The sequence below is a fragment of the Oratosquilla oratoria genome, chromosome 6 (assembly GCF_046742065.1).
Source record: "Oratosquilla oratoria isolate Oo_2021 chromosome 6, ASM4674206v1, whole genome shotgun sequence".
Taxonomy (NCBI): domain Eukaryota; kingdom Metazoa; phylum Arthropoda; class Malacostraca; order Stomatopoda; family Squillidae; genus Oratosquilla; species Oratosquilla oratoria.
This window is the reverse complement of record NC_134782.1, coordinates 13,029,114-13,052,171: the sequence shown is the minus strand read 5'-3', so window position 1 is coordinate 13,052,171 and position 23,058 is coordinate 13,029,114. Positions and strand designations below refer to the sequence as shown.

Here is a 23,058-nt window from a genome sequence, read left to right as displayed (position 1 = left end):
TATAAGACACCAATAAGTAAAAGTGACCACATATTGATTGAACTGGAACTAAATGAGGAAAAATACATGAAAAGAAATGAACAATATAGAAAAGGAAGAAGGATGTGTGAAAAAACAAACTTTGATAAAATGAGAGAACTCTTTCAAGAAGAAAACTGGGAAGGAATATACAAAGAAGAAACAACAGTGGAAGAGAAATGGAATATTTTAACAAAAATTTATAAAAAAGGAGTGGAAAAGTATGTCCCAAGACAAAAACAAGAAAAAGAATATGTAAAGTGCTGGTACAACAAAAGTTGTAGGGAGTTAAAAGACAAAAGAGATAAAGCTTGGACCAAATGGAAGACAAAAGACCTGAAAAATGGAAAATATATACTTGTTATAGAAATGAATATGTACAAGCGTGCAGAGAGGAAAAGAGAAAATATGAAAAAGATGTCATAGAAAAATGTAAAGATCAACCAAAATTATTTTACAGATTTGTAAACAACAAACTGAAAAACAAACAAGATTTGGAGAAATTAAGACAAGGAGTTGAATACACAGAGGAAATAGAAATGGCGGAAATTATGAACAAGCATTTTAAATCAGTGTTTACAAGGGAGAACATACAACCTGAAGAGATCGAATGGAAAGAGAAAGTCCCCCTTATGAAAGAAATAGAAGTAACAAAGAATGAAATAATGCATGGACCAGATGAAATAGAAACTGGATTCTGAAAGAATGCAGGAATGAACTGGCTGACAAAATACATAGCATAATAAACAGTTCCTTGAAAGAAGGAAAATTTCCAGAAGATTGGAAAAAAGCAAATATAGTACCTATATATAAAGGGGGAAATAAAGAAGACCCTACCAACTATAGACCAGTCTCCCTAACAAGTACAATAGCAAAAATTTGTGAAAGAATTGTCAAAAGTAGACAAGTAAAATATTTAGAAAAAAACAATGTGCTAAATCCAAGACAATTTGGATTCAGACAAGGATGATCATGCGTCACCAATTTAATACGTTTCTATTCAAGGCTAATAGATATAATACAAGAATGGATGGGCTGATTGTGCATTTCTAGACCTAAAAAAAGCTTTTGATAAAGTACCACATAAGAAGTGCTTAACCACTTCAGTACGGGACTTAAATCTCGTGGGCAGCAGCCATTGCCAGCCGTATGACTTGTCGTAATAATACTCGCATCATAAAATATAGTCACCGCTTATATCGATCATTCTCTCTTTCACCCGCGAATTTTGAAAACCACAGAGAATGGGATTCAGGGCGCATTTGGGAGAATGTAAAAACACAGGGGCGACTACAATAAATATAATCAAGACGCCGATATGGCAGCGTCGCGAATCCACTTGCTCCTCATGACGCCTACGTGTGCGGCACCGTATGGAAGGGGTTAAGAAATTAGAAATTGAAGGAGGAATACAGGGCTAACTGCTTAAATGGATGGAAGACTTTTTGCAAGAAAGAAAAATGAGAGTAGTGATAAGAGACAAACACTCAAATTGGTATGAAGTAATAAGTGGTGTTCCACAAGGAACAGTTCTGGCCCCAATAATTTTTGCTATATATATTAGTGATATGGATGAAGGAATTGCAAGTTATATGAGCTTCTTTGCAGATGATGCAAAGCTATTAAAAAAAGTGAACATGGAAGAAGATTGTGAATCACTACAGAGTGATATAAATAAAGTCTGGGAATGGGGTAGGAAGTGGGAGATGGAGTTCAATACTAAAAAGTGTAGTATAATGGAATTTGGAAAAAGCAAAAACAGAATAACAGGATCATATAAATTGGGAGAAGAAAGTATGAAAAAAGTTTAAAATGAGAAGGATCTGGGAGACATTGTTATGAATAATATGTCACCAGAGAAACAAATAAATAAGATTTTTGGTGAAACTTATAATTTAATAAGAACAATGAAAGTGGCATTTACATACCTGGATGAAGAAATGGTGAAGAAAATACTAATCACTAAGATAAGACCAAGATTGGAATATGCAGCAACGATGTGGTCACCAAGTACAAAAAAATGTATAAAAAAACTTGAAAGAATACAAAGAGCAATTACAAAATTGGCACCAACACTCTCAAAACTATCATATGAAGAGAGACTAGTAAAACTTCGAGCTACAGACACTAGAGCAAAGAAGAGAGAGAGGAGATTTGATAGCTATTTACAGAATCATGAAAGGCATAGGAATTATTGATAGAGGATCTGATAAAATGGGATGATAGAAATACAAGAGGACACGGAAAGGAAATCAAGAAAGACAGCTATAGAAGAGATGTGAAAAAGAATAGCTTTTCTCACAGAGTAATAGACAGTTGGAACAAGTTAGATGAGAAAGTAGTGTGTGCAAAAACAATACATGAATTTAAAAATAGTGTAGATAAAATGAGATATGAAGACGGGACACCACGAGCATAGCTCCCCTTCCCGTAAAATACAACTAGGTAAACACACACACACACACACACACACACACACACACACACACACACACACACACACACACACACACACACAAAGGATAAGGAGAGGCTTTGTCATATATTGGGAAGTAGATGGGTGAGGATTTTTCACATGCCTAGCTACATCATTGTATGGGAAATGGTGTATGCTATAGGTTGAAAGAAATGTTTATAAAAAATATATGTATATAGTTTTTTGTTTTGTTTTTTCTTCAGAGATGGATAGATGCTGAATCGGCCTTTGAGCATGTTTTAAGATTAGACAGAAGGTGTGAAGAAGCCCAGCAAGAAATTACAAAAGTGCGCATTATTCGTATAAAAGAAATGGGATTTTCTGATCACCAAGCCAAAGCAGCAATCAAGAGACATATATTTGTACAGGTAAGCACACAGCTGATTGTATGGGTCACCTTTGAAATAATTTTACACAATATTCCCGTCTTTCCCAATTCCCCTTTTACCCATCCATCTTATCCTTGGTTGCCCCCTCATGTTCACTCCTACCTCTGCCTTCCACACCTCTTTTTACATACATATACTTACATATACCAAAGGCTTTTTCCCCTGTACAAGGGAGGTAGCCAAAAAACAAAGGCATAAAAAACACTCCCATCCATTCTATCCCTGCATTTTCCACTCCCAGCCACCCCCCCTCCCTCACTCTTATCTTGGCTCCTCCTAGATGATGGGTCATCCCTGCATCTTGCTCATTGCCCTGGGTCAGAAGCAGTGTTGCAAGACACAGCACATCCACAGCAAGGCCAGTTCATCAAATTGATAGCCAAAAAACAAAGGCATAAAATCCACTCCCACCCATTCCATCCCCACGTACTCCACTCCCGTTCACCACCCTCTGTTCCTCCCTCTTATCTTGGCTCCTCCTGGATGACTGGTAATCCCTGCATCTCGCCCATTGCCCTAGGTCAGAAGCAGTGCCGCAAGACACAGCAAGGCCACTTCATTAAATCGACAAGCCCCCCTCTCCACCTCATGTAGAAAAAGAGAAGCCAGGGAGAAATCCCTTTGGGCTGCATCAAATTATTTTTTCACCCATACTCCCTTACCCCCATCCCCCACCCACTCCCTTTCATGCATCTTAGCATCATCTATATACAACCATTTTCCATTCACCCCTGTCTTCTATCTTCTGTCCTTCCTCAACAGACATTCCCCTTTTTCCCAATGCCCCTTTTACCCCATCCATCTCATCCTTGGTTGCCCCCTCATGTTCACTCCTACCTCTGCCTTCCATACCTCTTTTACTAATCTTTGTTCACTCATTCTTTCCATGTGTCCAAACCATCCCAATACTCTTTCATCAACCCTATCTCCCAACTCCCTTTTTGACCTCATTCTCCTCACCTTGTTTCTTACTCTATCCACCCTAGTAACCCCTATCATACTTCTCAGACAGCTCATCTCAAACACATTCAAACTCCTCTCTTCCCCTCTTATGTTCCATGTTTCTGCCCCATATAGTGCTATCGGCACGATCACTCCTTCATACAATCTCCTCTTAGCATCCATCCCCAAATGTCTTTTTCTGATTACACTTTTCAGTTCCCTAAGGCATTTAATTGCTTCTCTCAGTCCACATTCTACCTCCACCTCCACTCCACCCTTTCCTGCCACATTCGCACCGAAGTATCTAAAACTATCCACTTCCTCCAGTCTCTCTCCCTTAATACACTTCCAGTCTGCCGCCACTTTCTCCTCTTGTACATCACATCACCCTACTTTTACCCACGTTTATTTTCAACTCCCTTCTTTCGCATACTTTCCCAAACTGTCACTAACTTCCTCAATCCCTCCTCTGATCTTGCCACAAGCACAATGTCATCAGGAAACAACAACTGGCATATCTCCCACTTTTCTCCATTTCCTTTAACCATCTCCAATCCCCAACCCATTACCCTTGCATTTACCTCTTGCACCACCCCATCCATGTATAAGTTGAACAGCCAAGGCAACATAACACATCCCTGGCAAAGTCCCACCTTCCCCTCAAATCACTCGCTCTCCATTTCTCATTCTAACACAAGCTGTACTACTCTTGTAAAAATTCTTGACTTCTCTTAGAATCTCTTTACTTCTCTTAACAGCTTTCCTCCTATCCTATATATCTGCAATACCTTCCATAGTGCCTTCCTGTCCACCCTGTCATAAGCCAAAAACCAAAGACATGAATACCATTCCCACCCATTCCATCCCCACATACTCCACTCCCCCCCCCCCCATCCCTCCCTCTTATCTTCCTCCTGGATGATGGGTTATCCCTGCATCTCAACCACTGTCCTGGGTCAGAAACGGTGTCGCAAGTAAAAATAAGATTAGCAAAAATAGTGTGGAAAGCAGAGGTGGGAGTGAACTTTAGGGGACAACTGAGGATTAAATGGATGGATGGGGTGAAAGGGGCTTTGATCATGAAAGGGGGAAGGGATGGGATACATGTGAGTGGAGAATGGTTGCGTAGGGATATTTTGATGCAGCCTGAAGTGATTTCTCCCCATCTTCTCTATTTTCTACATGAGGGAATGAGGAGGGATGGTTGCTGTGTAAGTGACCTTGCTGTGGATGAACTGTTTTGCTACATTACTTCTGATCAGGACACTGAGTAGGAGATAGAGATGACCCTTCATCCATGAGGAGCTAAGATGAGAGGGAAATAGGGGGTGGTGGATGGTAGTAGAATGGGTGGGAGTGGGTGCATAGCTTGACTAGCTATCTCCCTTTTTAAGGGGAAGAAGTCCATGGTATAAAGACAGCAAAAGCTCATGTGCTCTTTGTAATGTATGACTTAAAATTGTATTATGTTTCCAGCCCGCCTTGGATGCCTTATTAGCAGGCCACTTCAACGACCATATGGACGATGTATTTTTTTCTGACGAGGATGATGACTTGTTTGAACCAGCAGGGGCCTTCAGACCCCAGCAGGATGTCAAAATGAAGTAAGTGGGTGCTCATGTTATAAATTGATTGCAGAATTTTATTTTGATTCTGAGTTAAAATGGTGTGTGTGTGTGTGTGTGTGTGTGTGTGTGTGTGTGTGTGTGTGTGTGTATTTACCTAGTTGTATTTACCTAGTTGTATTTTACAGGAAGGGGAGCTATGCTCGTGGGGTCCCGTCTTCATATCTCATTTTATCTAAACTATTTTTAAATTCATGTATTGTTTTTGCACACACCACTTTCTCATCTAACTTGTTCCAACTGTCTATTACTCTGTGAGGAAAGCTGTTCTTTTTCAAATCTCTTCTATAGCTGTCTTTTTTTATTTTCTTTCCGTGTCCTCTTGTATTTCTGTCATCCCATTTTATCAGATTCTCTCTATCAGTAATTTCTATGCCTTTCATGATTCTGTAAATAGCTATCAAATCTCCTCTCTCTCTTCTTTGCTCTAGTGTCTGTAGTTTAAATTTTTGTAGTCTCTCTTCATATGATAGTTTTGAGAGTGTTGGTGCCAGTTTTGTGATTGCTCTTTGTATTCTTTCAAGTTTTTTTATACATTTTTTTGTACTTGGTGACCATATCGTTGCTGCATATTCCAATCTTGGTCTTATCAGGGTGATTAGGATTTTCCTCACCATTTCTTCATCCAGGTATGTAAATGCCACTTTGATTGTTCTTATTAAATTATAAGTTTCTCCAAAAATCTTATTTATATGTTTCTCAGGTGACATATTATTCATAACAATGACTCCCAGGTCCTTCTCATTTTCTACTTTTTTTATTCCTTCTTCTCCCAAATTATATGATCCTGTTATTCTGTTTTTGCTTTTTCCAAATTCAATTATACTACACTTTTTTGTATTGAAATCCATCTCCCACTTCCTACTCCATTCTTGTACTTTATTTAGATCTCTCTGTAGTGATTCACAATCTTCTTCAGTTTTCACTTTTTTCAGTAGTTTTGCATCATCTGCAAAGAAGCTCATATAGCTTTCAATTCCTTCATCCATATCATTAATATATATAGCAAACATTATTGGGGCCAGAACTGTTCCCTGCGGGACACCGCTTATTACTTCATTCCATTTTGAGTGCTGATCTCTTATCACTACTCTCATTTTTCTTTCTTGCAAAAAGTCTTCCATCCAATTTAGCAATTTACCTTGTATTCCTCCTTCATATTCTAATTTCTTAAGCAACTTCTTATGTGGTACTTTGTCAAAAGCTTTTTTTAGGTCTAGAAATGCACAATCAGCCCATCCATCTCTTTCTTGTATTATATCTATTAGCCTTGAATAGAAACATATTAAATTGGTGACGCATGATCGTCCTTGTCTGAATCCAAATTGCCTTGGATTTAGTACGTTGTTTTTTTTCCAAGTATTTTACCCATCTACTTTTGATAATTCTTTCACAAATTTTTGCTATTGTACTTGTTAGAGAGACTGGTCTATAGTTGGTAGGTTCTTCTTTATTTCCTCCTTTATATATAGGTACTATATTTGCTTTTTTCCAATCTTCTGGAACTTTTCCTTCTTTTAAGGAACTGCTTATTATGTTATGTATTTTGTCTGCCAGTTCATTCCTGCATTCTTTCAGAATCCAGTTTGCTATTTCATCTGGTCCATGCGATTTTCTGACATCAAAATTACCCAAGTGTGTCAATATTTCATTCTTTGTTACTTCTATTTCTTCCATAGGGGGGACTTTTTCTTTCCACTCAATCTCTTCAGGTTGTATATTTTCCCTTGTAAACACTGATTCAAAATGTTTGTTCATAATTTCTGCCATTTCCATTTCCTCAGTGTATTCAACTCCTCCTTGTCTTAATTTCTCCAAGTCTTGTTTGTTTTTCAGTTTATTGTTTACAAATCTGTAGAATAGTTTTGGTTGATCTTTACACTTTTCTATAACATCTTTTTCATATTTTCTTTTTTCCTCTCTGCACTTTTGTACATATTCATTTCTATAACCAGTATATATTTTCCATTTTTCAGGTCTTCTGTCTTTTTTCCATCTGGTCCAGGCTTTGTCTCTTTTGTCTTTTAACTCCCTACAACTTTTTGTTGTACCCAGCATTTTACATATTCTTTTTCTTGTTTTTTTTGTCTTGGGACATACTTTTCCACTCCTTTTTTTGTAAATTTTTGTCAAAATATTCCATTTCTCTTCCACTGATGTTTCTTCTTTGTATATTTCTTCCCAGTTTTCTTGTTGGAAGAATTCTCTTATTTTATCAAAGTTTGTTTTTTTCATACATCATTCTTCCTCTTCTATATTGTTCATTTCTTTTCATATATTTTTCTTCATTAAGTTCCAGTTCAATCAATATGTGGTCACTTTTACCTATTGGTGTTTTATATTCAATCTTGTCCACTATTCTAGGTTCAGATGTAAATTATTAAGTCTTAGCCTCGATGGTTCTTCTTCATTTCTATACCTAGTGTTCTCTTGTATCCATTGTGTCATTGAATGGTCAGTAATCATCTCAAGTAGAGCATTTCCCCATGAGTCATCACCACTCTTTACTGTCATTTCTTCCCCAGCAGATTTCTTTGCAATTAAAGTCGCCCATCATAACTATTCTTCCTCCGTCTTCCATTATTTTTAGTTAATGCTATCTTTGTGTCCTCTAACATACTTTTATATTCACTCTCCTCCCATGAGGCTGTTTTCGGAGGCACATAATTGATCACAAATTTTCTGCTCTTCTTATCTCTGTCTTCCACTTCTATCATAATCATCTCTACTGTATTCTTTCCATATATGACACCTTTCACGTTTATATCCTTCTTAGTCAGGAACATAACTCCACCCCCTTGCTTTTTCTCTCTGTTTCTAATCCAATAATTGTATGTATCATGTCCTACACTGTTTGGGTGGTAGTGGGGCCTTTTAATTTTGTTTCTACAATTCCCATTATGTCCGGTTCTTTTTCAAATAATCATTCAGCTCATTCAATCCTGTTATTAATCCATCTATATTTGTGTAAGACACTCTTAGTTTTCTGCCACTTCCATTGTGTTCTCTGTTTCCCTTATGTTTTTCTTTTGTATGTCGAAACTTCCTTAGTTTCATGTTCACTACTCTCCAATAGAATCTCTTCTTTCTCTGACTCCGTTCTGTTTCTCGTTTTTTTGCCTTAGCTTCCAGTCTTTTCTGCTTTTCTTCCTCTCTTTCCTCTTTATTCATTTCTCTTTTTATCCATATCTTTTTGTATTGTATTGTTCACTTGTTGCTAGTTTCCCTGTTTTGGATAAGAAATATTCTCTGCCGTTGTTTGTGACTTGAATTTAATCTTAATTGGTCTGGTCTTGTCTGTGCTATACTTTCCGAGTCTAAATTTCTCTTCGATTTGTTTCATAATTCCTGGTTCATCTTCCTGAAACTGATTCTAGTAATTGGCTTACTTTTTTCATTTTCCTCTTTGATTCTTGTGGTTCTATCTGTGTTGTGTTTCTCTTCCATTCCTAATATAATTATACATTTCTTCTTGTCTGCTAAATCCCTTACTATATTCCTCCTTTTGTCTCATCACTTTAATAACTGAGTCTTCATTATGTTCTTTCAATTGCTGTTTGACTATGTCAGTGAATGAAACCTTATTCCCTTCTTGAGTTATTCTCCAATTTTTAGCTTCTTTAGCTATCGTTTCTCTGTTTTCTTTACTATTCTTCTTCAATTCCTCATTCTCCACCTTTACATCTCTTAACTGTCTTTTTAGGTCTTCTATTTCATCAGTTAAGTTTTTATTCACCTTTTCTAGTTCTTCCAATCGTTCAACCCTTTGTAAAATGGTGGTCATATGACCGAACCTACGCTCCAAGTCCTCGATCATCTTATCGACCTTCTCTTCTAGTCTTGTCAGTCGGGGGGGGGGGGGGGGGGGGGGGGGGGGGGGGGGGGGGGGGGGGGGGGGGGGGGGGGGGGGGGGGGGGGGGGGGGGTGGGGGTGTGTCCCCCCCACCCTCTTTAAATCCCTTGAAAATATTCTCATCACTTTCTGCTATATTGCTCCTATCTATACCTCTAATCTTCACATTCCTATTAGACATGTCGTCATCATCCAACTCGTCTTGGGGTCGTTTGTCTACCTTACGGCGGCCCGTCAGGACCATTTCCTCCACCTCCTCATTACCTTCCATTTCCCCAGCAATCCCTCCCCCTCTCCTCTTTCCTTACTTTCCCACTACCCCACGAGCAATTTCCCCCCACCCTGCAAATACAAAAAGGCACTTCTCTTTGCGTTGGGATCCACAATCTTCACTTTTCTTCAGAACGTTCTTCAAGCCGTCCGTTCGTTGAAAGTGTGTGTGTGTGTGTGTGTGTGTGTGTATGTGTATGTGTGTAAGAGTGAGTAAGTGTGAGTGAGTGAGTGATTGATTATGTATGTATGTATTGGTGCTGCAGTCCAAACACTAGCATGAAGATGGTACCAAGACAGAATAGTCCTGGCCACTGATTCAAACTGCCCCAGATGAAATCACCACATAGAAGATAGAACAACACATAATGCAATGCCCCACACTAACAGTCCACAGACAACAAAATATCTATTTCTTTAATTGATTTACGGCCCCAACCGGAGGCATTAGCCAGTTTCTTGGAGGTCATGGGTCTTCCACAAGAGAAGACTTGGGTTTGAATTGATTGATTAATTGATACTGGAGATCTCAACGCCAGAATAGATGTACCAATAGGTGTGATAATTGAGAGGTATGGAGTGTCGGGTAAGAAATATAGTGGAGATGCACACACCAGCAGCATATTTTTCAAACACATACAACAACCTACTACCTTCACTGTGCAGCAGATCCCTATAAAAATTCACATAAATTTCAAAACAAGTACTCAAGACTAACAACCAATCTCCCTACTTCATTCAGGCCACCATCTAAGTTTAAAACGATACCTATGTAGAATAGGCCAGGCCACAGAAACAAATTACCCCAGAGGCACTGGTACCTTTTGTTGCCCCGTGTATTTTTGGAGAAATATGGTAGTGGTTACAAGGTTGGACAGAGTGAGAAACAAGGAGGTGAGGAAGAAAGCAGGGGTGGAAAAGGAGATGGGAGAAAGGCCTGATGAAAGAGTATTGGACACATGGAAAGAATGAGTGAAGTAAAATTAGTGAAAGAAGTGTGGAAGGCAGAGGTGGATGGAGTTAACTTAGAAGATGACCAAGGTTGAGCAAGAGGGGAAGAGGGAAATATCTGTTGAGCAAGGAAGGGGAAAGTCAGGAGATAGGGGTGAGTGGAGAATGGCTGTGTATAGATGATAGTGTGATGCAAGGATGAGGTGGAGGGGGAAGTAGGGAGTGGTTGTGTGTGTGATATTTTGATGCAGCCCAAATGGATTTCTCCTCATCTTTCTTGTTCCACATCAGGGGACAGAGAGGGGAGGTTGCCAATTAAGTAAAACAGCCTTGCTGTGGATGTATGGTGTCTTGCTACATTGCCTCTGTCCCAGGACAGTGGGGAGGATACAGGGATGACCCATCATCCATGAGGAGCCTACCATGAGTGGAAGTGGGTACATGCCTTGGCTACTACCCTTGGCTACTTGGCTACTACCCTTATAAGGGGGGAAAAGCATTTAGTATATAGATAGATACTCATTGCACATAAACATTTGTTTTGACATTTCTTTAACTTTGTTTTGTTGTTAGTACATACATACATATACCGAGGCTTTTTCCCCCTTACAAGGGAGGTAGCCAAAAAGGAAAAGGCATAAAATCATTCCCACCCATTCCATCCCTAAATACACTCCACACCCCTCCACCCTCCCTCTTATCTTAGTACCTCCTGGATGACGGGTCATCCCTGCACCTTGTCCATTGCCCTGGGTCAGTACAGTAGAATATACTTTTTTTTTTTTTCTTTTCTTTTTTTCTCCATGAAATAGCAAGTGTTGGAAAGCAAAGACAACTAGCTTAGATGGATGTACGAGTAATATAAATATATTTTGCTGTTTTGCAGTCCCAGGAATCCAGAAGGTCTAACGTCTTTATGGGTCGGAAATGTTTTACCTGAAGTGACTGAAAAAGTATTAACTCAGTTATTTTCAAAGTAAGTGAACTCTTTTAACTTGTTTTCTCAATTCTAAATGATATTTGCAGTGTCAGTCAATTTGACAGTAAGACAAATAAAGAATAGTTTATACCAAGATTGTAAATGGAAACTATCACAATGATAGAAAAGGGATAGATGTTTTTCTATTTATATAGAGAGAGAGAGAGAAAGAGCAAGTTAAATGTGAAGGAGGAGAGGGAGGGAAAGGTAGTTGCAGTGGGAAGCACTAAGAAAATTACAGTGATGAATGAGAAAAATGGAGGGGAAATAAGAGATGAGGTGAAAGCAGTTATTAAAATGATGAGAGCAGATAAGGGACCTGGGTTAGATAGGTGTCATGCAGAATGTCTAAAAAGGGAGGTACAGTGATTGTGGACTGGCTGGTGAGGTTATTTAATGTTTGTCTAAAAGAGGGTAGAGTACTGGAGGACTGGAAGAGTGCATTTTTAGTTCCACTTTACAAGGGAAAAGGAGGACAAGTGTGAGTGTAGTAGTTTCATAGGGATAGTCTTGTTGAGTGTAGTTGGGAAGGCTTATGGGAGGGTTATAATTGAGATGATTAGGAGAGGAACAGAGGGAGTAATTGGTGAGGAACAATGTAGGTTAAGGATAGGTAGGGGTTGTGTGGATCAGATTTTTATGGTAATGCAGATATGTGAGAAAGCTGTAGGAAAAGGTAAGGAAGTTTTTTTGGCCTTTATGGATTGGAAAAGGCTTATGACAGGATAGACAGGAAGGCACTCTGGAAGGTATTGCAGATATATGGGATAGGAGGAAAGCTTTTAAGAGCAGTCAAGAATTTTTACAAGAGTAGTTGAGCCTGTGTTTGAATTAGAAATGGAGAGAGTACATACATACATATACCAAGGCTTTTTCCCCCTTCCAAGGGAGGTAGCCAAAAAGGGAAAGGCATAAAAACACTCCCACCCATTTCATCCCTAAATACACTCCACACCCCTCCCACCCTTCCTCTCATCTGAGCACCTCCTGGATGACGGGTCATCCCTGCACCCTGCCCACCGCCCTGGGTCAGAAGCAGTGTCGCAAGACACAGTACATTCACAGCAAGGCCGCTTCATTTAATCGGCGACCCCCCCTCTCCGTCCCCCTTTGCATATAAGGCGAGGACGGGGAGAAATCCCTTCGGGCTGCGTCAAAATTTACTCACACATACTACCCCACCCCCCACCCCCCCGCCCATTCCTCCTCATGCAGTCACAACATCATCCATATAAAACCATTCTCCACTCACCTCTGTCTTCCGTCCTCTCCCTTCCTTCCTCAACAGACATTCCCCTCTTCCCCAAAGCCCCCTTCACCCCATCCATCCACCTCATCCTAGGACGTCCCCTCATGTTCACTCCCTCCACATCTGCCTTCCATACCTCTTTTACTAGTCTTTCTTCACTCATTCTTTCCATGTGTCCAAACCATCCTAATATTCTTTCATCAACCCTATCTCCCAAATCCTTTTTCACCCCTGTTCTCCTCCTCACCTCCTCATTTCTCACTCTATCTAGCCTAGTAACCCCCACCATACTTCTCAGACACCTCATATCAAACACATTCAAACTCCTTCTCTCTTCTTCTCTTATGTTCCACGTTTCTGCCCCATACAGTGCTGTTGGCACAATCACTCCTTCATACAGTCTCCTCTTCGCATCCATTCCCAAATGTCTATTCCTCATTACACTCTTTAAACCACCAAGGCATTTACTCGCTTCTCTCAATCTACATTCTACCTCCACCTTCACTCCACCTTTTCCTGCTACACTTGCACCCAAGTATCTAAAACTATCCACTTCCTCCAGTCGCTCTCCCTTAATGTTCACTTCCAGTCTACTGCCACTTTCACCCCTTGTACATCTCATCACCTTACTTTTACCCACATTTATCTTTAGCTTTCTTCTATCACATACTCTCCCAAACTCTGCCACCAGCTTCCTCAATCCCTCCTCTGACCCTGCCACAAGCGCAGTGTCGTCCGCAAACAATAGCTGGCTCACCTCCCACTTTTCTCCATTTTCTATAACCATCTCCAATCCCTGACTCACTACCCTAGCATTCACCTCTCGCACCACCCCATCCATGTATAAGTTGAACAGCCAGGGCAACATAACGCATCCTTGACGAAGTCCCACCTTTACTTCAAACCACTCACTCTCTCCATTTCTAATCCTAACACATGCTCTACTACTCTCATAAAAACTCTTGACAGCTCCCAAAAGCTTTCCTCCTATCCCATAAATCTGCATAACCTCCCACAGTGCCTTTCTGTCTACCCTATCATAAGCCTTTTCCAGATCCATAAAAGCCCAAAAAACATCCTTCCCCTTTCCTATAGCTTTCTCACATATGTCTTACCACAAAGATCTGATCTACACAACCTCTACCCGTCCTAAATCCACACTGTTCCTCACCAATTACTACTCCTGTTCCTCTCCTAATCCTCTCAATTAAGATCCTCCCATAAGCCTTCCCTACTACACTCAACAGGCTAATCCCTCTGAAATTACTACATTCACACTTGTCCCCTTTTCCCTTGTAAAGAGGAACTATACAGGCACTACTCCAGTCCTCCGGTACTCTACCCTCTCTCCAGCAAACATTAAATAACCTCACCAACCAGTCCACCATCACTGAACCTCCCTTTTTCAGACATTCTGCATGACATCCATCCAGACCAGGTGCCTTACCTGCTTTCATCATCTTTACAGCTGCCTTCACCTCATCCTTCCTTATTTCTCCTCCATTCTCCTCACTCATCACTCTCATTTTCTTCGCATTTCCCACTGCAGCTATCTTTCCTTCCCTATCCTCCTTCACATTCAGCAACTCCCTAAAATATTCTGCCCATCTTCCCCTCACTGCCATCTCTTCCATTATCAACTCTCCATCTGTACCTTTTACCTTTTCTTCCCTACTTGATTCGCCTCCTCTTCCTCTCTTAATTTCTTTTCAAAACATCTTTTTATTACTTTCAAAATTTTCTGTCATACTCCTACCCCATTTCACATCTGCTCTCCTCTTTGCCTCCTTTACCTTTTGCTTTACTTCTCTTTTCTTTTCTTTGTATGTCTCATATGACTCCCCTGTCCTCTTTTGTAACCAATCTGTGAATGCTCGCTTCTTCTCTTCTACAACCTTCTTTGTTTCCTCATCCCACCATTCACTACCCTTTCTTCTATTTCCCCCTGTCCTTCTTGTTCCACACACCATCCTTGCACACTTTAAGACTCCCTCCTTGAACCATCCCCATTCCTCCTCCACACCCATCTCTGCTCTATCCTTTACTCCCTCCCACTCCTCCTTCAGCTTCTTTTCGTACTCCTTCTCCTTTTCCTTTTCATTCAAGGAGTTCACTCTAAGAACCTCCCTACCTTTTGTCCCTTTCCTCCTTCTCCATCTATCCTCCACTCTCAGCTTACCTTCCACCAAAAAATGATCTGATATTCCCCCACCCTCTCCCCTTAGCACATGTACATCCTTAACTCTTCCTATCATAATCCTATTTACCACTACATAATCCATTAGCGCTCTACCACCCTTCCCTCCACCACCCTCTCCCATGTGTATTTATGCTTGACTTTCTTCCGAAACACTGTATTTGCTATCATCAACTCTCTTTCTAGACACATTTCCACCATCAACTCTCCACTACGATTCTTTCCTGGAACTCCACACTTCCCAACCACTCCATCGATTGGACCATTTCCCACCCTAGCATTAAGGTCTCCCAGTACTATTACATTGACATTTCTTCCTAAACCCTCTATGCACTCATTTAAATCTATCCAAAAGGCCTCCCTTTCTTCCATGCTCTTCTCACTGCCCGGCCCATATGCACTTACAAAGACCCACATCTCCTTTCCCAGTTTCACCTTCATCCACATTATCCTTGAGGAAACCTCCTTCCACTCCACTACCCCTTTACCTATCTCCTCACTTACTAGAATAGCCACCCCTTCCCTCCCTCGCCCTCTCTTCACTCCTGATAACCTCCCACTTACACTCCCAAACTTACACTCACCCTTCCCTTTCAACTTAGTTTCACTCAAAGCCAACACATCCAACTTTCTTCTCACAAACATACTACCTATCTCTTCCCTTTTACTCTCATCTGTACCACATCCACGCACATTAAAAGACCCAAACCTTAGGGTGCTGGAGAGTGTGATTTGAGGTAAAGGAGAGACTAGCCAGAGATGTGTCATGTCACCATGACTGTTCAATTTATACATTGATGGGGTGGTGCAAGAGGTAAATGCTAGGGTAAAGGGCCAGGGATTGGAGAGCTTTAAAGAAAATGGAGAAAATGGGAGATAAACCAGTTGTTTGCTTATGACACTGCACTTGTAGCAGGATCAGAGGAGGGATTAAGGAAGTAAGTGACAGTTTGGGAAGGTGTGCAAAAGAAGAAAGTTGAAGATAAATGTGGGTAAAATAAGGTGATGAGATGTACAAGAGGAGAGGATGGCAGCAATTTTGAAGTGAGTATTATGAGAGAAAGACTGGAGGAAGTGGATAGCTTTAAATACTATGGTGAAAATATGGCAAGAAAGGGAGGAAAGGAGGTGGAGGTAGAATGTAGATTGATAGAAGTAAAGTAAATACCTTGGGGGATTAAACAGTGTAATGAGAAATAGACATTTGGGAATGGATACTAAGAGGAGATTTTATGAAGGGGGAATTGTGCCAACAGCACTGTATAGGGCAGAAACATGGAACATAAGAGAGGAAGAGTTTAAATGTGTTAGATGTGGTTTTTCTGCCTTTGTTTTTTTACTACCACCCTTATAAGGGGGAAAAAGCCGTTGGTATATGTATGTATAATATGAAATGCCTGAGAATTATGGTAGGGGATACTAGGCTGGACAGAGTGAGAAATGGGGTGAGGAGGAGAGCAAGGATGGAAAGGGAGTCAGGAGATAGGGTTAATGAAAGAGTATTGGGATGGTTTGAACAAAAAAGAATGAGTGAAGAGATCATTAAAGTGGTGTGGAAGGAGTGAACATGAGGGGGCAACCAGGAATGAGATTGGTGGATGGTGTAAAAGGGTCATTGGGAAAAAAGGGAATGTCTGTTGATGAAGGACTGGAAAAGACAGAAGATAGGGGTGAATGGAAAATGGTTGTGTATGGATGATGCTGTGATGCATGGGAGGGGGGTGGATTATGTGGGAATGGCATTTTGGCACAGCCCAAAGGGATTTATCCCCATCTCTTTTTCTGCATGAGGGAATGGAGAGGAAGGGTTGCTGATTAAATGAAGCAGCTTTGCTGTGGCTGTGCTGTGTCTTGCTACATTGCTTCTGACACAGGACAGTGGAAGAGATGCAGGGATGACCCATCATCCAGGAGGAGCCAAGAAAAGAGGGAGGAAGTGAGAGATAGTGAATGGGAGCAGAGTAAGTGGGGATGAAATTGGTGGGAGTGGATTTGTGCCTTTGACTTCGGCTACCTCCCTTGTAAGGGGGAAAAAGCTGTTGGTATGCACAACCACCTAAATAGAGGAAAAAATACACCAGTAGCATGATACTCCAACATCTGCAACAGCTTGCCACCTACCCCAGACAACACAAAACAATGCAACACATCAATACAAAAACACATCCACACCTAGGGCACAAAACAAGCACTCCGGAACTAACCACTTTGCTCTCTCAAGTAATCCCCTTCCAGACTTAGCTCCACAGAAGAATCACATCCAAGAGAAGCAAGAACCACATTTGCATAACTTTATTCAGGTCCCCATCCAACACCAAGATAGATATATCTCTCTGTATACCTATGGGCTTCTTTCCCCTTATAAGGGAGGTAACCAGCCAAGGCATATCCTCCCACCCGTCCCACTCCCATCTGTCTCCCATTTCCATTTCCTCTTAGCTCCTCATGGATGAAGGATCATCCCAACCACCACCCAGGTCAGAAAAAGTGCAGCAAGACATGGCACTTACACAGGAGCTGTCTAACCTTCTTACATTTTAATTCTTCAGATTTTAGATATAAAATATAGATTTAAAGGCATGTTCTGATATTTGAATGTTTACTCTTTTCATGAGAATTACAGCCCTATTGGAGTAGCTATTAGTTTGTCCAAGTTTTTCAGGAAAATGTGAATTTGAAGACTTTGAAATGTTAGGGCAGTAAAGTATCTTAGCTTCATTGCTTCAGACCCAGGCAGTGGGCAGGAGACAGGGGTTTCATCCAGGAATAGCTAAGATGAAAGGGAAACAATGGATGCTGGATGGGAGTGCAAAGTGTTGAAGTGGGTGCTTGCCTTGGCTGGCTACATCCCTTATTAGGGAGATGATGATGATGATGTTGGATGGACTGTCTAGCCAAGCAGTCCCATCTCCCTAAGGAATGCCATAACCAAAATGGGGTTTTCCCATAAATCCTATATAAGATATAAGTTGTGTTGTGCATGTGCATAATTGTATACAAAGCAATTTTCCATATTATGTTCAATAGTATGGGGTGAAGTGTTATATCCTGGACAGATATCTAAGATGTGTTCATCCCTCCACTTTTGGTAACTTAGAAGGGCTGGGTGGTGGCCGTATTGCAGCCTGGCCAAATGGACTCCGTCCTCTCAGGGAAGAGAGGATTCAGAGGAAAGGGGGAAAGGGATAAGTGGCCCTTGATATATTGATGAAATAGAAAGTAGCTTTCCACAAGGAAGGTCTTTGAAATAAATTAGGCCTAGTTGAAGGTTCATCTCACAACATACTTAAAAACATATAGATGGGAATGTTCACAAGCTGGGAGGCTTAGAATTTCAGTACTTGGGTTAGAAGTCAGGAGTGGAGACACTTCAAAGCTGCTGGGCAGCAAGCATGCTTATAGTAAGTTGAGGAGCCTTTGCCAGGAAACCCAGAGTAGCCACAGCCAAACCTGTCCCCTTTTACCTCATAAACTTGGACGGTTGGGAGCAGATAACAGTCACTGCTAGGAATTGGAGAAAAGTGTTGGATTTGAACTCACATCTAATCAAATGCTAGACCAGTATGCTTCCAATTACACCACCAGCACACTAAGGAGATAATATATTAAATTTCCTGCTTCAAAAAGCATAAGGTAGCACCATCCTAGCTGCCTCTGCAAGCAGAAGTCCATGACATTAAAAGTGAATTATGTAGGCAGATGCATAAATGTAATTAAGTTCTACTTCCTTAGTGAAATTTAACTTTCTTCAAATTATTAATGATTACAGTTGTGTAGTAAGTGCTTAAATGTTATTTATTGCATTACAGATATGGTGCAGTTACAAGTGTAAGACTCTTGAAAGAAAAATATTGTGCGTTCATCAACTATGCAGACAAAATTTGTGCCGGACGTGCCATGGAGGGCCTACAGGGTGCTGAACTATGTGGACATAAACTGCTCATAAAGTTTCCAGACAATCCTATAGGCAATGGCAACCATAGCACTATTATTAGAAAAAACAAATTGCCTATTACCAAAGTGTAAGTATTGAAGTTTTGTTCTTCATAAATCATAAGTTATTGTTAAACATTAATTTTTTTTACTGTATGTAATGAAGCAGTGGGGATAAACCACATTCAGCCATTGATCCCGGCTATGAAGGGGTTGTGTGTTGCTGTATTGCATCCAACTTAGGCTGTGTGGGGGGCAGGGATGTCTCTTCATTCACAAGAAACTAAGAAAAGAGGGTGTTGTAGTTGTATAGAGGTGGTACAGGTGAAGGTGCTAAGATAAGAGGGAGGGTGGAGGGGTGTGGAGTGTATTCGGGGATGGAATGGGTGGGAATGATCTTATGCCTTTTCCATTTTGGCTACCTCCCTTGTACATACATACGTACATATACCAAGGCTTTTTCCCCCTTACAAGGGAGGTAGCCAAAAAGGAAAAGGCATAAAATCATTCCCACCCATTCCATCCCTAAATACACTCCACACCTCTCCACCCTCCCTCCCATCTTAGCACCTCCTGAATGACGGGTCATCCCTGCACCTTGTCCACTGCCCTGGGTCAGAAGCAGTGTCACAAGACACAGCACATCCACAGCAAGGCCGCTTCATTAAATCAGTGACCCCCTCTCCGTCCCCCTATGCATAAAAGGAGAAAACAGGGAGAAATCCCTTCGGGCTGCGTCAAATTTTGCTCACACATACTACCTCACCCCCTATCCCCCCGCCCATTCCACCTCATGCATCATGACATCATCCATATACAACCTTGTAAGGGGGAAAAAGCCATGGTATATGTATGTATGTACAGGTGAAGGGTGGATGCCTTGGCAGGCCAACACCTTTGTAATGGGAAAAGGCCTTTTGGTATATATATTATGTACTTCATAGTTATTTTCACACATGGGGAGCTGCCAACTGGTGACTGCTCTCCCCTTCCTACCACTTCAAGCTAGTAACATAGAAACAGTCCCACAGTGACAACACAGACAGCAATCCAAAGTTTCTTCTCAAAGGGATCTGTGGGAGGTTCTGAGGATTGTTGTCAGCCACTGTGGTGCTACAGGTTTTCACTTCATAAAAGGGAGGAGGGTGGAGGGGAGTGGAATATATAGGAAATGAAATAGGTGGGAATGGTTTCTGTGCCTTTTTCTTTTTGGCTACTCCCTGTGTAGGGGGAAAAAGCCTTTGGTATATGTATGTATGTATGTAAAACTAGAGATATACATACATATATCAAGGGCTTTTTTCCCCTTTACAAGGGAGATAACCAAAATTAAAAGGCATAATTCCATTCCCATCAATTTCATCCCCACCCATTCCACTCCTATTCACCATCCCTCCCTCTTTCCCTCTTATCTTGGCTGCCCCTAGAGACCAGAGCTACACATATTGTCTATGTTAGAGAAAATATCTACTCATAGAGAAATTATGCTACTTTATTGTACTGCAACTGCCCCCCCCCCCTCTTAATACTGTCCTGTACCACTTCTCTGAATATACATTTCCATTTTCTCCAAACCCTTTGGTAGGGGAGAAAGAATACTTCCTCTGAGTCTTCCCACTTGATCATAAAAGGTGACTAAAATAGGACAGAGGATAGGACTAGGCTCCTACTTTCTGTAACCTGTTAGGGCAAATTCATTAAAAAAAAAAAAAAAAAAAAAAAAAAAAATGCAACAATTTATTTTATTTTTCTCCTTTTCCATTAACATGATATCATATAATAACAAAGTGTATATTTTTCTTTCCACCAGGCCCAGCATTCCCCCACCCCCTACTATTTTGGCTGCACCAAAACCAGTAGTATCTTTGCCTACAACTATAACATCGCTTGCTCCAGTTACTCAAATAACAGCAGCAGCTGGAGCAGTTGGAGGAAGCAATGGTAATAAATTGCGTGGTCCAGTCAACACAGTCAACGGGGATGAGTGTTACTTCTGGCGGACAACCGGGTGTGCCTTCGGAGAATCGTGCAAACACAAGCACATTAAGAAAAACAAAGGTATAGACAGGAAACCATGGCAGAAGTGATATGGTAGCCTGTCTATACCATTATGCAGTAATATAATTTTTATATTATCACATTGTAATCAATCATTTTGACCAATTATGATTCAGTATTTGTATGCTTCGGTGGACACCCACACAATGGCTTTTGCCAGAGTGAAAAGAAGAAAAACATTGGGAAATTGGCTCATTATGGATCAGGAAAGATATAACTAACTAGGGAAACTAAACATCAGTGTAAATCACAAGACAAAGCCCTTTGATACCACTGAGTGAAACTTGGTGATAGTGCTAGTGGCGACTGTCACATACATTGATTTAGGGTTTTTAACTGTGACACATTTGCTGCAGCCCTGCTGTGTCAGGTTCCTCTGCCAAAAGTGTTGGCAAAGTTCCTTTGCCACAACCTTATGTTAGGTTCCTTTACAATCCCAAGTACATTTCACAAGCTTGTGATAAAAAAATTGAATAATGTAACATTAGCATAGGTAAATTATGAATGAATTATAATTATTTTCTCTACAGAGTTTTTATGTTGAATGGTGAAAGCAGGAGAGAGTGCTGTCAATTTTAGGGAAAAGTTATCCATTCCAGTAACTACAAGATATACTTACATTTGGGCTGGTGTTTATGCCAATATTGTTTTGTTTGGTTACTGCACATGCTGGTGGTGGAAGGACTTCCCACACAAAATGGGTTGATGCCCCACACAAGGCCAGCATTGTCAATATCCTTAATTTGGTTTGGTTTTGGAATATTGATAACTATTATGCCCACTGAAGTTTTACTTTTCCTATAAAGAACACAATACTGCAGTTTTGAGATTTTATTTATTTTCACCTGTTTCTTGAACTGTGAACATGCAAACACAATTCAAGATTTTTAGAAAGAACTTGATGCTGAAAGATACAAAGACAGGTCACTATGAGCATAGCTCCCTTCCCATATAATAAAAAGGCCTCCTCCCCCTTTGGGTGGTAGCCAGCTAAGGCACACGCCCACTCCCATCCATTCCACTCATTTGTTTCCCTCTCAGTTCTTCATGGATGAAGGGCCATCATCACCTGTCTTCTAACCACTGCCTGAGTCAGGACCAATGCAGTAATACATAGTATATCCAAAGTAGTGCCGCTTCATTTACATGGCAACCCTCCTTTCTCAACCCTTTGTTTGAAAAATGGAGAAGACAAAAATCCCTTTAGGCTGCATCAAAATATGGATGACATTTTGATCTCCCACCTATCCCCTGCCTTTTCCCTTCCCTGCTTAACAGACATTTCCTTCTTCCTCAAAGCCCCTTTCACCCTATCCATCTGAAGCTAACTCCATCCAACCCTGCTTCCCACATTGTGTTTGGTAATCTTACTTCAGTCGTTTTTTCCATGCGTCCAAACCATCCTAATAATCTTTCATCAGCCTTCCTCATTTCTCACCATATATCCTTGTTATCCCCACCATATTTTTTAGACACTTCATCTCAAACTTCTTTCTGCCTCTTAAAATTCAAGTCTCTACCCCAATGTAGTGTTGCAGGCACAATCACCCCTTCATATAATCTCTTGGCATCCAGTCTCAGATACCTATTTCTCATAACACTGTCCTCCAAAATGTTTACTTGCTTCACTTTACAATTTACTGCCATCCCCATTCTTCCATTTTGTGCTATATGTGACCCCAAATACTTATAACTATCCACTTCCTCAGCCTGTCTCCTCTAAGACAATTTGCTGCCACCCTCTCCCCTTTACATCTCATCATCTTGCTTTTATCCACATTTACTTTACCTCGTATCATACATACATATACCAAAGGCTTTTTCCCCCTACACGAGGGGGTAGCCAAAAAGAAAAAGGCTTAGAAACCACTCCCACCCATTCCATTTCCTATATATTCCACTCCCCTCCACCCTCCTCCCTCCCTCTTATCTTGGCACCTTTCCAAATTCTGACCTGGTCACAAATCCAGTATCATCCACAAACAATACCTGGCTCAACTCTCATATCTGAAACCATCTCCAATTCCCTGCCCATCACCCTTTCACTCGCCTCCCAATACTACCACCATTCAGTTACACATTGAACAGCCATGACAAACATGATGCAGCCCCCACCTTC

At 40.9% G+C, this 23,058-nt stretch overlaps 1 protein-coding gene across 3 annotated transcripts in view; it reads left to right on the top strand.

Annotated features, from left to right (window-relative positions):
* Nucleotides 1–21,759, top strand: part of LOC143026293 (uncharacterized) — a 78,525-nt gene extending 56,766 nt beyond the window's left edge. For 2 of the 3 annotated variants that reach the window (XM_076186428.1, XM_076186427.1), the window contains 5 exons: nucleotides 2,698–2,862; nucleotides 5,302–5,429; nucleotides 11,410–11,499; nucleotides 18,758–18,970; nucleotides 20,692–21,759. In XM_076186428.1, the coding sequence (XP_076042543.1) occupies nucleotides 2,698–2,862; nucleotides 5,302–5,429; nucleotides 11,410–11,499; nucleotides 18,758–18,970; nucleotides 20,692–20,968 (873 nt within the window). In that variant the 3' untranslated portion in view covers nucleotides 20,969–21,759. The remainder of the gene's footprint in view (nucleotides 1–2,697; nucleotides 2,863–5,301; nucleotides 5,430–11,409; nucleotides 11,500–18,757; nucleotides 18,971–20,691) is intronic. The other variant, XM_076186429.1, reaches the window with a different exon arrangement.
* Nucleotides 21,760–23,058: the final 1,299 nt, after the last annotated feature.